This window comes from Hyperolius riggenbachi, chromosome 1, assembly GCF_040937935.1.
Source record: "Hyperolius riggenbachi isolate aHypRig1 chromosome 1, aHypRig1.pri, whole genome shotgun sequence".
NCBI lineage: Eukaryota > Metazoa > Chordata > Amphibia > Anura > Hyperoliidae > Hyperolius > Hyperolius riggenbachi.
In genome coordinates this window covers 489,267,205-489,282,638 of record NC_090646.1, presented here as the reverse complement: position 1 = coordinate 489,282,638, position 15,434 = coordinate 489,267,205, and the positions used below count along the sequence as shown (strand labels likewise).

Genomic DNA, 15,434 nt, shown 5'->3' with positions numbered 1-15,434 from the left:
CCAGTCAGTCTTAACCTGCTTGGCGGTAACCCTGATCAGGATCTGGGTGGAAAAAAGAAGCCAGAAATGGTAATCCTGAGCCTGACTCGGGGTAGCCGCCGGGAGGTATGAGTAGACAGCGCAGTGTAATGGTCTTTCTAACTCTCCTCCCCCAGGATCCAGATGCTGGCAGCCATTCTACTTCTAATCCTCAGAGGCTCTTGATCCCTCTGGAGAAATCCCCATTTGTCGCCATGACAAATGACGGCAATTTCACTATTGGGTTCCAGCATCACCCGGAGGATGGAGGGAGAATTGCAGCACTGGATCCAAGGGAGGTGAGTCTGTGCAGGGGCTGCCGCAGATCTCACTGAAGTTATTTTCCTTCTTTTAGGATCTAAAAGCTTGTGAAAAAATTGCACTGCTTTTAGTCCATAAAATCCAGAAATAATTCATATCGCCAGGGAGGTTCAAATATGCCTTGTGATTAGTAACAGGCAGTCCTGACACGGTATCAGTCAGGAGGTAGGCATGTTTCCACTACATGCAGATTGGATGCAGAAAAACTGCGTCCAATGAATGCCTATGGGAAAATCTGCCTCATGTTTAGTGGAAACAGGCCCTAACAGAGTAATCATTTCCCCCATGCATGTTTCAGATTGTCTGAGATTGAGCAGGTACCTGTGGGTTGCTGAAGGGGATGTGAAGATCTATGAACTTATGTAGCAGGTATTTCCTTCTTTGTTTTTAACATAAGGTACTTTCTTTCAAAAAACTTTATGCATAATTTTTTTTAAAGAAATATTTTGTTGAGTACATACACGGTGCCTGAACTTAATTCAGATTAATATACTTTTACTGGATATGGCCTACTTTTGCCTTTAATACATATTGACATGACTGCATCATAAAGTCTCTGTGGATTTCGAGGCTGCACTTTAAAACATAGAACTAGAGATCAGTTTTGAGAAGCCTCTCTGTAGCTATCACAGACTCCTTCCCAGGCTATGGAAATAAGTCTGAGAGTCGACTGGAGACAGTTCGAGGAAAGCAGTTACACAGTTAGCACGCCTAAAAGCTTTGCACCTGCAAACTAGGGAGCTAAGTAGTTTGCACGGGCAAAGCTGTTACTGATCGCGCGCTATTTGGTGCGCCGAAGTGTCGCACCGTTGCATGCAAAACGTTGCACCGTTCGCATGCTAAGTACGCTTATCAGGCCATTTTGCATGCGAATAGCGCGCCGTTTTGCACGCACCGTGCAGCGTTAAACTTTGCGTGTGCAAGCTTTTGCGCACATATTAGCATGTGCAAAGGCACTTTGCATGTGCTAAGGGGCTTTTCACTGGCGTGCTAACACTTAGCACGCTTTTGTGAATCAAGCCCCATGTTTGAAGTAAATGTGTTTAAAATGTACACTGCATATTTTATCTTATTAATTTACCAATCTAATGATATTTCATGGAATTTAGCTGTAATGATGTGTCTATATTTTTCCCCAGGAGGCAATGGGGCCATTTTGCTTCACGTTCTTTCTTGTTTATTGCATCAGTGTGGCTGTATATTCATTCTGGCTCTTGCCAGAGACCAAAGATCGAAGCATGATGGAAATAATGGAATCCTTTAATGCCCTGAATTTCAGAGAAGACAAGAACAAAACTATCTGCACAAGGCTCTAGACTGCAGCACTAGCAGAGAAACGGACTGTAAATGGGTGGACATTTGTCTTCATAAATGACTCTCATAAACATGAATACAAATGAAAGAAAGCATAGTGTGAAACATGCTGATGGTATTACTACCACATTTCTGTTTTGGGCAAAGGTGGTGTCATAACTGACCTAGTTCCCCTTAACTTAACCGGATCAGGTTCAAAAGTTCCGTTAAACTCAGAAAACTGAGTTGTGACTTCAGAAATAGTGTTCACTTCAATAAAACACAGTGGACCATACTAATGTCTTTAAAATCACAAATAACAGAACCTCACCAGGCTTGAAAAACGGTCCACCAGATACCCTTGAAACTTGAATACATATGAATCTGGGGTTTATAAAGTTTAGTAACTTCTCAATGACATTTTCAACTAGAAGGGAAATTCAAAAATTCATATTTGTCATAATGTCAAAATGTTTCTGAAATTTGAGGTTGAACCAAATGGATGCCACGTGAAGATCTCATTATATGCAGCACTGATGGCGGATAAATATGACATGGGGATAGTTTGGGATGCTTTTAAGGCTTACTTTCGTGGTCTTCTGTCTTGTAGGATTAACAGCTACAAGACTACCTCCAAAAAGTTAGAGAATAAAATACAGGAGGAGGTGTTTGAGTCGGAGCAGCTATATGTGGCAGATCCATCCAGTAGAGACCATGGGAAACTTCTCAGGAGCAGTGCAATGAGCTTTTAGTTGCTAAGGCCCGCAATAAGCAGTTCTTTTCTTTAAACAAGCGTATTTTGAATTTGGGGATCAGACTGCCACTTATTAGTGGCAATTGTTAAAGAGGAACTTCAGCCTAAACAAACATACTGTCATTAAAGAGAGTCTGAAGCGAGAATAAATCTCGCTTCAGACCTCATACATAGCAGGGGCATGTGTGCCCCTGCTAAAACGCTGCTATCCCGCGGCTTAACGGGGGTCTCTTCACCCCCAAATCCCCTCCGTGCAGCGGGGGAGCGCTTCCTGGTTGGGGCAGGGCTAACCGCCGTAGCCCTGCCCCACGCACGTCTGTCAGCGCGTATCTCCGCCTCTCCCCCGCCCCTCTCAGTCTTCCGTCACTGAGAGGGGCGGGGAGAGGCGGTGATGCGCCGCTGAAAGACGCGACTGGAGACAGGGCTGCAGCCGTTAGCCCTGCCTCCACAAACGACCAACTCTACGACCAACTATTGCGGGGGTTGGTTTGGGGGTGAAGGGACCCCCGTTTAGCGGCGGTTTAGCAGGGGCACACATGCCCCTGCTAACTATGAGCTCTGAAGCGAGATTTATTCTCGCTTCAGAGTCTCTTTAAGTCACATTAGTTATGTTAATTAAAATAGATAGGTAATATAATCTCTTACCCACCTTGTTTTAAAAGAACAGGCAAATGTTTGATTTCATGAAGGCAGCCATCTTTTTGTTTGAAAGGAGGTGACAGGTAGCATGAGACACAGTTGTAACTGTCCTGTGTGCTGATCACCCCTCCCAGTTGCTAGGCAACGTGAATAACAACATAGGAAATCCCATCATGCTTTGCACAGCATCAGGGAAAAAAAGCCCGGGCAGTTTTCTTTGATGGGTGAAGCTTAGCTAAAAATGCAGCTAAAAATTATGCTTTGGTAAGAAAAACAAAGTTCTGATGCTGTGAAACTGTTAAAGAAACACCAAGCCTTTTCAGTTCTGCTGAGTAGATTTTTAGTCCGGAGGTTCACTTTAAGAATCAATCTCCCCGACACCATTTGGGGCTGTAATAACTGATTCTGTGGCTGTGGTTGATGAGTTGAGAAATATGACATGAAAAATAAGGATTGTCATGAATGGCAGAATAGTTATATAGGTATGTTTAGTATATGTACAAATGGTATAACTATTAGGCTTCAATTCAGCAAAGTCAGCTGACAACAGCTGACTTTGCGGAGAAAATGTTAATTCATCAAAGCTGTTACCGCATGAAAAACTGAAATTACAGAGCAATGAGATAAATTACCGCCTTGTGACTTTCATCATCATGGCCTTATCAGAGTCACCCAGTGACATATGCAAAATGTAGCGACTGGTTGCACACAGTAATACATAGTTTCCATTTCTGGTCCCGTCCAGAGCCCATGCTGTCATTCTAAATATGTGTATATAGTATGTATGTGAAACTGCATGTATTCTTTGGAACTGCGTCTGCAGGACATTAAGTCCTGTTACAAGAGCTGCTAGCAGAAGTCTCACTTACAGAGGAACTCTAACGCCAACAAACTGATTGTAGTAATACTAGCTCTATTTTACCCATGATGTACTGGACCAGATCTACAGAAACTTCAGTATTCTTTTCAACATTTATTGTTGCTTGTACTTCTATTCTACTGTGGTTTGTAATGTTTATTTGTTAGCTTTTTTGTTGTTGTTGTTGTTGTTGTTTTTTTGTTGTATTTTTCTTTATTCTTTAAATAACTTCAAGTGAGAGGTATATGGAGGCTGTCTTATTTATTTCCTTTTAAATAATTTAAATAACTTGGCCGTCCTACTGATTCTCTACCTTGTAAGCTCGCAAGGACAGGGCTCTCTCACCCTTTTGTGTCTTGGAATGTGTTATTCATGTCGTGTCTTGCAATTTGTTATACATTTTATTCATCAGGCTACATTTGTCACTGTAATTAGCAATTCTGTTTTTTGTACCAGTGTCTATATTTGGTGTACACCAGTCTCTGTATCATCATGTACCACATGTTTGTTTCTTACTTTGTACAGTCCCACAGAATGTGCTGGGGCTTTATAATTCAATACTTAATATATTTAGCCATAGACCCTGAACAAGCATGCAGATCAGATGTTTGACTCACGTTTTTACTGGATTTGCTGCATGTTTGTTTCTGTTTCAGGTGGGTGATTCAGACACTACTGATGTCTCAAAAGATCAGCAGAATGCAAGGCAACTGGTATTGTTTAAAAATAAATATGACAGCCTCAATATCCCCCTCACTTTAGGTGTCCTTTAAAACACCACATTTCTTTCTTTAATAAATTATATGAACTTATTTAGGCTATTTTTATGTACATTTGGATTTTAAGATTTTGTGCATGTTTACTGAATATGCCTAAATGGATCTATTATGCTAGGTACACACAATGCAATTTGCGGATCAATTATTTCCAACATGTCCGATCTGATTGTCGATCGATTTTCCATGGAAGTGAATGGAAATCGGACAGAAAATCGTTGGGAAATCAGATAGGACATGCTGGAAATAATCAATCTAACATTAAATCTGTCAGAAATTTGCATCATGTGTACCTAGCATTGGTCATTAATGTAAGTTTAACAAAAATATTGGGTCCCATCCAATTCACTTTTTCTTCTAAGTTTTCTCCTTGGAGATAACTTTCATCTTCTATTGAACCACTTCACCTCCACGGGTTTCTCCCCTTAAAAACCAGAGCAATTTTCACCTTTCAGCGCTGCGTCCATTCATCTGCCAATAACTTTATCTGTACTTATCACACTGAAATGATCTGTACATTGTTTTTTTCTTTTTTTCTCCAACAATTAGGCTTTTTTTGAGTGGTACTTTTTGCAAAGAATTATTTTATTCTAAATGCATGTTAATGATAATAATAATAAGAAAAAAAATGCAAAAAAAATAATTATTTCTGTTTTCAGCCATTATAGTTTGAAAATAATACATGCTACCTTAATTAAAACCCACACATTTTATTTGCCCATTTGTCCTGGTTATTGCAACGTTTAAAATAATTCCCTAGTACAATGTATGGCGCCAATATTTTATTTACAAATAAAGGTGCATTTTTTTTTCAGTTTTGTATCCATCACTAATTACAAGCCCATAATTTAAAAAGTAACAGTAATATTCCCTCTTGCCATACCTATTAAAAAAAGTCCCAAAGGTAACTATTTTTGTGAAATCAATATAATGTTGCGCCTATTCAGACAGCAGCAGTAACTGTAAAGGGATCCCACTTCCTCAAAATGTTTGTTTATACTCGTAACTATTTTTGTATTTTTTTAAATTGTATTAAAAATAGATATTTTTTTTACAAAAGTTTTATTTGTGTAACTTTTGAGGAGTGTGGAAGGTAAAGGGTTAATTTTAAATGTAAATATAGACCTTTTTATTTAAAATGTGAATAGGTATAATTATACTATTTGGCCGTAAGATGTCCTCGCGCATAACTTTCACGTGCATACTATTGGTAAGCAGAAAGGAAGTAATGCGTGGATGTGTAGGTATCGTTTTTTGTGAATGACGGCGGCATCTCATTGATGCCTGCGATTATTCACACGCACACTTAAAACAATGAATGGGAAATAAAGCACACGCCAAATAAAACACACTTTTATTTCAAAGCCTGATCAATGTCTATGCAATGTGCACATATTCATACTATCCAGAAACTTACTGCATGCAGCGAGTTAGAATAACGCAAACATTACAACGCAGAGATGTAAACATGCCCATAGAATTGTATAGGCAGTGAATGCAGATGTAAAATTATTCAGCAATTAGAAATAAGCTCATCCGTAAACAATGGGTGCTAGGGCTTGGCTGCAACTCCCCTCATGCCCTTCTCTTACTGACGTCCCTGTCACACGTGCACAGCTGCCCATCTCCTGCACCCATCCTCCTGCTGTCTCAAGTCAGCCCGCATGCCGTGCATGTGCGCTTGCCCAAACGCAGGGACACAAGAGGACGCAGGGACACAGGGGTTTTATTATAGCGGATGCAATGGATATAGTGTGAATGCACCCTAAGTCACTGGCCTAGAATGAGAATGCAGTTCAGATGCTATGACTCTGGTCTGATTCCACTGGCTGCCTGTTTGTTACAGGTGTGTGACAAAAAAGCAACTAAAGCCTAAGGCCTTGTTTACACAGAAATCTGCACATTTATTTTAAAAATAAGATGAAAAATAATCTCCTAGGAGAAAACTCAGGAGAAAAAGTTAATTGCATATGGCCCTTAGTCCATTGCGGCAATACGCATCACAATGCGAATGTAATGATAGTCCTATGGGGCTAAGTGCAATGCGATGGGTTCTGTCAGGACAACGCAGTGGATACACTTGTGTTACAGGATGACGAGTGTGTTTACATTGGAAGTGAGGCACAATTTCTTCCACAACGACTCCTTACTGAATAGGGTCTTGCTCCAACCAGGATTCTGTGCTTATATTGTTAGGAAATTTATTGCTGTCTGTGTCACTGCTAAGCTGTCACACTCAAGCTAAAAAAAGTTTTAAAAGGTATTCTTAATATTTGTGTGAAAATGAGCTCCATGGTGAGATCTCTGTGTGTTTGTTCTCCTGCAGGAATGAAAGCACTTGAGAGCTGCAGCCAGTAACTGTGCACACAGTAGGTCATCCTGGAGCCTTGCCCAATGACTCCTTACTGAATACATATTGGCTCCAGCCGCCATCCACACCGTGGTCTCCTATGCCACAGGTGCTGTCTTTAACCAATACGCTATCCAGCCACTGCTTGTTTGCAGCACAAATAGGATGTGGTGTTAGTCTGTAGGTGGGTGAACAGTGGGGGGAAGGGGGGTTTAACTTTCTAGGGATGTGGACCGTGTGGAAGGTGGGAGTTGGTGAAGTCATACCTAGTTGTCCCCCCTGTCTCCAGCATAGAATGAGGTTTGATATATGTAAATATAAAAACCTACGAATATAGCCACGTACCTGGTGCAGAGGACTCTGAGTTGTAGAGTACACCTTCTCTTGCAGCTCCCCAATTAGGGGGTGAGAACAGAGTTTACTGGGCACGAGTGATTGAGAATTGGTCAATTCTGCAACCGTGCAGATGGTCGGATGTGAGCTGGGTTGGCAACAGACATGGTGATCAAACTGGCAGAAATTCAGCAATGGAGCGGGTTGTTGGACAATTAATGATTGCAGGTTGCAGGATGCACACATACAGTACAAGCTGTAATACTACACTACTGGTGAGTAGTTCTCCCTGAGCCTAAGTAGCTATTTGGACGCGAAATACGTATATGCACCAACGTTCCCTCATGTTTGTCCATGAACAAATGTAGATCTGCACACTGTTTGGTGCGAATACTTATGTCAAGATGTGGAACATGCATGCTCACAACCATCCACACTCCCACGCATGTCGGCATGTCTAGTCATGCTGGAACACTCAAGGATACCCGTAAGTGCCCGTTGCTGAACTCGGGCTCTCCCCTCTGCGCTTCCCTCCTGCATCTATCTAAGTGTCAGCAGCGGCAGCAGAAGCAGCTATAATTACCTCCATTCACCACGGAGGTTGCCGATCTGCAAGGGCTTCACATTACTTCCTGTAACAGGAAGTAATGTGAAGCCCTTGCAGATCGGAGACCTCCGTGGTGAATGGAGGTAATTATAGCTGCTTCCGCCGCCGCTGCGACACTTAGATAGATGCAGGAGGGAAGCGCAGAGGGGAGAGCCCAAGGTGAGGGAGGGGGGGGACTGTCCCCCCTCCCTGCTGATGTGCAAAGCTCTCCCCTAATGCTGCGAACCCTCCTGCCCCCCCCAAAACGGGCATGAGCGGGTCCCAGGGTGGGGGACCCGCTCAAATTCTTGCAGGGGGGCCCGGGGACTTCTAGTTATGCCCCTATTGTTGTACCATTATTATTCCTTTATGTACTTCACCCTATCCTAATACGGGGAAATTCGTAAAACTCAAGAGCTGTGGACGTTATCTTCAAAGTAAAATATTTTTAACAGGTAATTTTACAGGGAAGTTCCACGGGGTACCATTGACTAAGGATTAAAAATGTTTAATTTATAAAATTGCCAGTATTTTATCTGCTCCAAAATGTATTAGGACAGCAGTGACTCTGACTCCAGGGTCTGTCTGGCCGGATGGTGCAATAATGCCACCCTGAAGTTTTAAATCTTCGGTGGTGTGTATGGTGGAAAGTGTGGGGATGGGGAGTAATAGGAGCTGGGTGGAGGACAGTACCGGTTTCACCCTCTCTGTGGCCTGAAGCAAACTTTGGAGGATGTGCTGCCTTTCCTGCCCCTGAAACACTGATGTATATATATATATATATATATATATATATATATATATATATATATATATATATATACACACACAGTATATATATATATATATATATATATATATATACACAGTCTATCTATATCTATATATATATATATCTATATATATATATATATATATATATATGTATATATATATATACCCCCCTTATAAACCCCATCACAGGCGAGTGATCACCAGGCTAGTTAGAGGGGAAGCTTTGGCACGCAGCCAATCAGATGGGAGTTCTGGCACCAGACCAGCCAATCACAGCCACCCGCTGCTTCTTTTGCTAACTGGTGCCAATGGTCTCACGGGTGGGACCACGGCACCATTATTGGGCCAATCATTGGTAGAAGTGTGACCTATCAGATGTCACTGCTACTGATCGAGTACAATGATTGTCCCGATGAAGGTGCCGTGGTCCCAAAAACAAAACAATGGCCGGTCTGGTGCAGGCACCCCCGCCTGATTGGTCGTGTGCCAAAGCAACCCCTCTAATTGGCCAGGGGTGATATTTTACCAGTAATGGGGTTTTGCGGTAGCATACCCTATGATGTCACAGGGAAGGGCGACAGGTGCCACTATTTGAATGAGGAAGGGGATTCAGGGATGCGTGGATGAGGAGGGCAGTATGTGTGCCAGGAAGGTGGACAGGGGGGAGCGGGAAAGTGGCAGGAGCCAGGTAACCCAAACTGTTTGTCCAAACACTGCCCCCTAGATTTTGCCACCTGAATCGCATGATTCAAGTGGCTTCATTGTAGGCTCGCCCCTTTGGGGGTGTATATTTTAAAGATGGGTGGAGGGCTTGGGGTGGGAGGTATAATGTGAGAGTAGTAGGGAGTGTATAGTTTGAAAAAAATGGAATTGAGCTTTAAAGGTAATGTCCAAGCAAAATAAAAAAATGAGTTTCACTTACCTGGGGCTTCTACCAGCCCCATGCAGCCATCCTGTGTCCTCGTAGTCACTCACTGCTGCTCCAGTCCCCCTCAGGCAGCTTGCCGTCCTCGGAGGTCGGCGGGACGCATTGCGTACATTTTTACGCATTCCCGCAAGTGCAGTTTTAGTGGTTTTGAACCAGAAATACGTAAAAATGTATGTGTTAATGTTCCTGCACTGGCGGTAATACGTAAAAATGTACGCAATGCGTCCCGCCGACCTCCGAGGTCGGCAAGCTGCCAGCGGGGGACTGGAGCAGCAGTGAGTGACTACGAGGGCACAGGATGGCTGTATGGGGCTGGTAGAAGCCCCAGGTAAGTGAAACTCGTTTTTTTATTTTGCTTGAACCTTCCCTTTAAGTGATTTCTCAATGCTGATTATAAGTAAAGGTAAAAACATGTTTGTAAATGTATTGCAGAAACTGCTAAAACTTGGGGGATGCTTTCAATGCTGGAATTCTTCTTTAGTTTTATTACAATGGCTTTTCTGTACTAAGGGCAACTTTTTTTTTCTTGGTGGTGAACTCTAAGGTTTAACTAGAAATAATGTTTAATGTACCCTTATGATGTCCTGATGTTTGGTATTGTACCAGTTTCTGTTCAGTACAATATTGTCTTTGGCTCAGGACGGCCAGTGATCAATCCAAATTACACACTGACACATTGTGATAACCCTTTGCTCTGCTGAGTCCCGTGGTTATTCTCAATAATCATCCATGTGAGAAAGTCCTCTGCTATGGGTGGCCTCCTCTCAGATCTGGTGAGTAAAAACATATACTAATACTGCAATCCATGTAAAAGCATGCCATTAAGATTGTTGTTCTCCTGATCATATTGCAGGACTATATGAAACAGTGCAGAAAAATACCTTTACTTGTAAAATAATTGTATCCTGCATCTAGTTCTCTCATTAAATTTAAGACAGGACTTGAAACATACCATGTTGTTTTTTAAGGCTTGGTTCACACATAACATGGTGTCCATTCCAGTCCTGTCAGTTTGTGACAGTTAGAATCAGCGTTGTATGTGTTTCTATGAATGTATTCACACATAGGGCTTGATTCACAAAACGGTGCTGTTAGCACGGATTTTCGCGCGTTTTAGTGCATTTTCGCGGGAAAAACGGTTAACGCGTTCGCACGATAATGTGAATTTTTGCGCGCAAAATCGTTATTACGCTAAATTTCACACGAAGCATTTTTCACAGCGTACTAACAGTTAGCACCGTTTTGTGAATCAAGTCCATAAATCTGTACATTTCCAGTCTAGTCCTTTCCTGTCCGTTTTGTATGTGTCTCTATGGCTGTGTTCACACATAAAAGAAGTACATTCCGACTCCAGTCAGGTAAAATTGTAATACCAAATACAAAGCCATTTTCTGTTTGTAGAATACAGAAATGTACTGTATACTACTGTATACTAGTTGTGGAGAAGATCCAAAACATACTATTTGTCAAAATAACAAAAAATGATTTAGCTTATAGTTTTAACCACTGGAGGACCGCAGTGTTAACGCCTCCTAACCCCAGCCCCCCCCCCCCCCCCCCCCCCAAAGACCAGGCCATTTTTTGCTAAATTTGGCCACTGCAGCTTTAAGGCCTCTCTGCAGGGCCGCACAACTCAGCGCACAAGTGATTTCTACCCCCCTTTCTCCCCACCAACGGAGCTTTCTGTTGGTGGGGTCTGATCGCTCCCCTAGTGTTTATTTTTATTTTAATAAATATTCATGTTATTATTTTGTTAATAAATTGTACTGTTTATAATTTTTTAAAAACCCCTGCCCCCCAGCCAGCCAATCACGACGATCGGCTGTCATAAGCTTCAGCCTATTAGAGCCGATCGCTCTCCTGTGTCCCAGGGGGACAGGCGTGTCACTTGGCTGTCCCCAGTACAGCGCTGCTTTAGATCGCATCGCTGTACTGTGTTAATAGACGGCGGTTTCACCATCCAACAGTTTCCTAGCGGTGATCGCAGGGGTGCGTGCACATTGGCGCACGCAATCTCCTGCAAAACAGGCCCGCAGGACCTTACGCCAATCGACAATAGGCGGTCCAGGGGCTGCCGCAGCATCCACGCCTGCCGACGTGACGCGGTCGGCAAGTAGTTAATGGCCACTGGCACATATTTTTCTTTGCAAGCTTTCAAGTCCCTTCTTCAGGCATGATCCAGGACTTGAATATTAAACAGGGAAGTCAACTTGGCCACAACCACTCAATCCACTTAGAAAACATAAATATGAGTACCTGAAGAGAGGTATTTTTAGGAAAATGTAAATCAACTTGAATTATAGGCATATAAATGACACAGTATTGCAGTGGAAAGAATAAGGGCCATACCAACAAGCTCAGCAACACATACACATATGGACTCCCACAACCATACACAGGACAAGTAAATAGAGGATACAATCTACAGACAATTTATATCGTCAGACTGCAGGTGGCCAACCTAGCAGCAGTGTCAGGATTGTAAGATACCTCTCATGCAGTGTGTGCGCAGATCACTGCACTGTGTGAGCAGATCACTGCAGTGTGTGAGCAGATCACTGTAGTGTGAGAGCAGATCACTGTAGCATGTGAGCAGGTCACTAGCATGTGAGCAGGTCACTAGCATGTGAGCAGGTCACTAGCATATGAGCAGATCACTGTAGCGTGTTAGCAGATCACTGTAGTGTGTGAGCGGATCACTGCAGTGTGTGAGCGGATCACTGCAGTGTGTGAGCGGATCACTGCAGTGTGTGAGCAGATCACTGTAGCATGTGAGCAGATCACTAGCATATGAGCAGATCACTGTAGCGTGTTAGCAAATCACTGTAGTGTGTGCGCAGATCACTGTAGTGTATGAGCAGATCACAGTAGTGTGTGAGCAGATCACTGTAGCATGTGAGCAGATCACTAGCATATGAGCAGATCACTGTAGCGTGTTAGCAAATCACTGTAGTGTGTGCGCAGATCACTGTAGTGTATGAGCAGATCACAGTAGTGTGTGAGCAGATCACGGTGCTAGTGTGGCTTAGTTAGAGATCGCTGTATGTGCTCATGCAGGATTGATTATTTAATCACTGTCTTTACTATTGTCCTTCCTGCTCACACACTGCATGAGAGGTAGCTTACAATCCGGACACTGTTACTAGGTTGGCCACCTGCAGCCTGACGATATAAATTGTCTGTAGATTGTATCCTCTTTGTACTTGTCCTGTGTATGGTTTTGGGAGTCCATATATGTATGTGTTACTGAGCTTGTTGTGTTAGGCCCTTATTCTTTCTACTGCGATACTGTGTAATTTGTCTGCCTATGATTAAAGTTGATTTATGATAAAGAACTAGATCAGAACTTTGCAAAAATGAATGTTACATGCATAAGCTTACATATGAGACATAGGATGATTTGTAGACACTCACAAAGGTCTTTGTAATGCCTCATGTATAAGTACCGGTATATGTAATATTCATTGTTAATCATTAAGGGCCCTTTCACACTGAGATGAAGCTCAGACTCGGTGACATCACCTGATAGCCTTGTAAGACTTTGATTCACTCACTGGGGTACCTTTTGTTTTAGCACATGAATGTGACCAGCAAATCAGAGCCTACACATCTATTACCTGATAAGACTGATCACATGTTTCTTCACAAACAACAAGTAGAACTGTAGACACTTATTCTGAATCCTGGTAGCAAGTGTTCTGCACCATCATGCTTACATAGCTCTATGCTTGTGTTTTCCAGGTTCATCACTGGAGACTTCTTCCATTAATCATTGTTCTGGGTCTTGGATGTGGCTTGCCTTTAGGATACCAGGTGTCAGTGATTAGCTCATCGTCACTGGTAAGCAGGATCTCTTACAATACCGTACAGGAGCCATAAATAAATACATATTAAAAAACATTTATTTATACACCATTGGCATCTTCTGCAGCTGTTTTACACAGTATATAGTCAGGTCACTCACTGTCCCTCAGAGGGGCTCACAATCTAATCCCTACCATAGTCTTATTAGTCTTATGTCCATCATAGTCTAGGGCCAATTATTATTTTTTTTTTTTGGGGGGGGGAGGAGGGGGAATAACTTATCTGTATGTTTTTTGGATGTTAGAGAGAATTGGAGTGCCTGAAGAAACCCCACACAAACATGGGAAGAACATATACACTCCGTGCAGAGATACCCCAAATGGGGTTCATATCTATGGACCCAGCGCTGCAACGAGTCTGTGCTGTCCACTACGCCCCCATGCTTCCCAAACCAACTCACTATTTAATTTGAGTATTAGATTGACTCTATTGTTTGGTTACAAGGGGGACAGCTGAAGCTTCCATCTGGAACTAAAACTAAGAGATCTAAATGGTTAACACTATATGAAAGATTTTTCCAGCATCCCCTGCCACAGTTATAGCTTATGGAAGGAGAGAAAATGTTAGGCATGAGGGTTGTAATTTCCTGCATTTCACATACAAGTTTGCCTAACTAAAGGGAATAACATTGGGATCAGTCCTGCTTGGGTGTCGGGTACACAGGTGTAAATGGGCCATAAAGCTGACTACAGGGTGGTGAAAAGTTCAGGCATAATGTGACTACAGTCTACAATCCAAACAAAAGAAAAAGATGTTCCGCTGCACCGTGGGTTGGGTATAAAGCAATCTTCAGTTTATTGACACATCAGTAGATACACAAATGGCTCACGCGTATCGGAGCTCACAGTGGCTCCTTTACTACTTCCCGACCGCCGTATGTACAAATGGCGGCCGGGAAGTGCACCCCGCAAGGACCGCCGTATTGACAAATGGCGGCGGTCTATGTAGGGGCATGGGCGGAGCGACCACTTAGCAGAGCCGGCGAGCGGAGGAATCTAAAAAGTAGCCAATAGAAATGTATAAGGCACTTTGTTAAGTAAACAAAGTGCCTTATACATGCTTCCTCCTCGCCTCGTGGTCTCATTGTTGCTGAGACCACTAGCGAGGAGGAAGCACTTAGTAAGTATATTGCACACCAGCCTTTTTTGCCTACCAGCCCCCCTGATCACCCACCCCAGGCCTCATACCCCCCCCTGATCACCCCAGCAGACCCCTGCCTAGCACCCTTGCACCCCTGCAAAACCCCCACCCCCCCACCTGCCACTAACTAGCGACGCTGCCCCTTAGTTTAGGTCCCTAACTGCCTCCTAGTCACCCCTGATTCCCCCCCCCCTACCTTTAGATCACCCCCAGACCCCATCCCAGACTACCCCCCTGTATACTGTATACATCTGTATACAGCTACCTTACCCCCTGATCCCCCTCTGATCCCCCTCTGATCACCTGTCTATCACCTGTCCATCACCCCTCAGCACCCCCACCCATCAGAGCAGACCCTAACTGCCCCGCGGGGGTAACCGATCACCTGCCCAGGCCCTCGATTGCCCTCATACCCCCCTCCTGATTACATCCCCTGCCCTTTGTTTACATCTGTCCTCCCCAGCGATCACTAACTGATCTGCGATCAGTAACCCCCTGTGTCTGCCTCTCATCAGATCAGGACTCAGTCTGCCCCGTGCGGGCTCCTGATCAACCCCCCACCCCCTCAAATCGCCCTCAGACCCCCCCCCCCCCCTAATCACCGTCCAAGTGCATTGTATTTGACTGTGCTGCGCTTGTATTCGATTGTGCTGCGCTTGTATTTGATTGTGCTGCGATTGTATTTGATTGTCCCGTGATCTGCTTCGATTGTCCCGTGATTGTTTGATTGCCTGAGACCCCACTTCCCACCACACCCAACCCCACCCTCCCCCCCACCACACCCAACCACCACCTTCCG

The 15,434-nt window shown here is 43.5% G+C and overlaps 2 protein-coding genes across 4 annotated transcripts in view; both read left to right on the top strand.

Moving 5' to 3' along the window:
• LOC137522543 (solute carrier family 2, facilitated glucose transporter member 11-like) overlaps positions 1-1,682 on the top strand; it is a 51,635-nt gene extending 49,953 nt beyond the window's left edge. Inside the window, exon 12 of the mRNA XM_068242627.1 lies at positions 1,479-1,682. Within this exon, the coding sequence (XP_068098728.1) occupies positions 1,479-1,655 (177 nt within the window). The 3' untranslated portion in view covers positions 1,656-1,682. The remainder of the gene's footprint in view (positions 1-1,478) is intronic.
• Positions 1,683-8,220: 6,538 nt separating this feature from the next.
• The window catches only part of LOC137522521 (solute carrier family 2, facilitated glucose transporter member 9-like), a 75,445-nt gene continuing 68,231 nt past the window's right edge, over positions 8,221-15,434 (top strand). For 2 of the 3 annotated variants that reach the window (XM_068242613.1, XM_068242604.1), the window contains exons 1-2: positions 8,221-8,384; positions 13,373-13,471. Coding sequence is in view for 1 of the 3 variants with exons in the window: in XM_068242595.1 (XP_068098696.1) it covers positions 10,381-10,404; positions 13,373-13,471 (123 nt within the window). In the remaining 2 variants the exon portion in view is untranslated. Of the gene's footprint in view, positions 8,385-10,352; positions 10,405-13,372; positions 13,472-15,434 lie in introns of those variants that run through there. The other variant, XM_068242595.1, reaches the window with a different exon arrangement.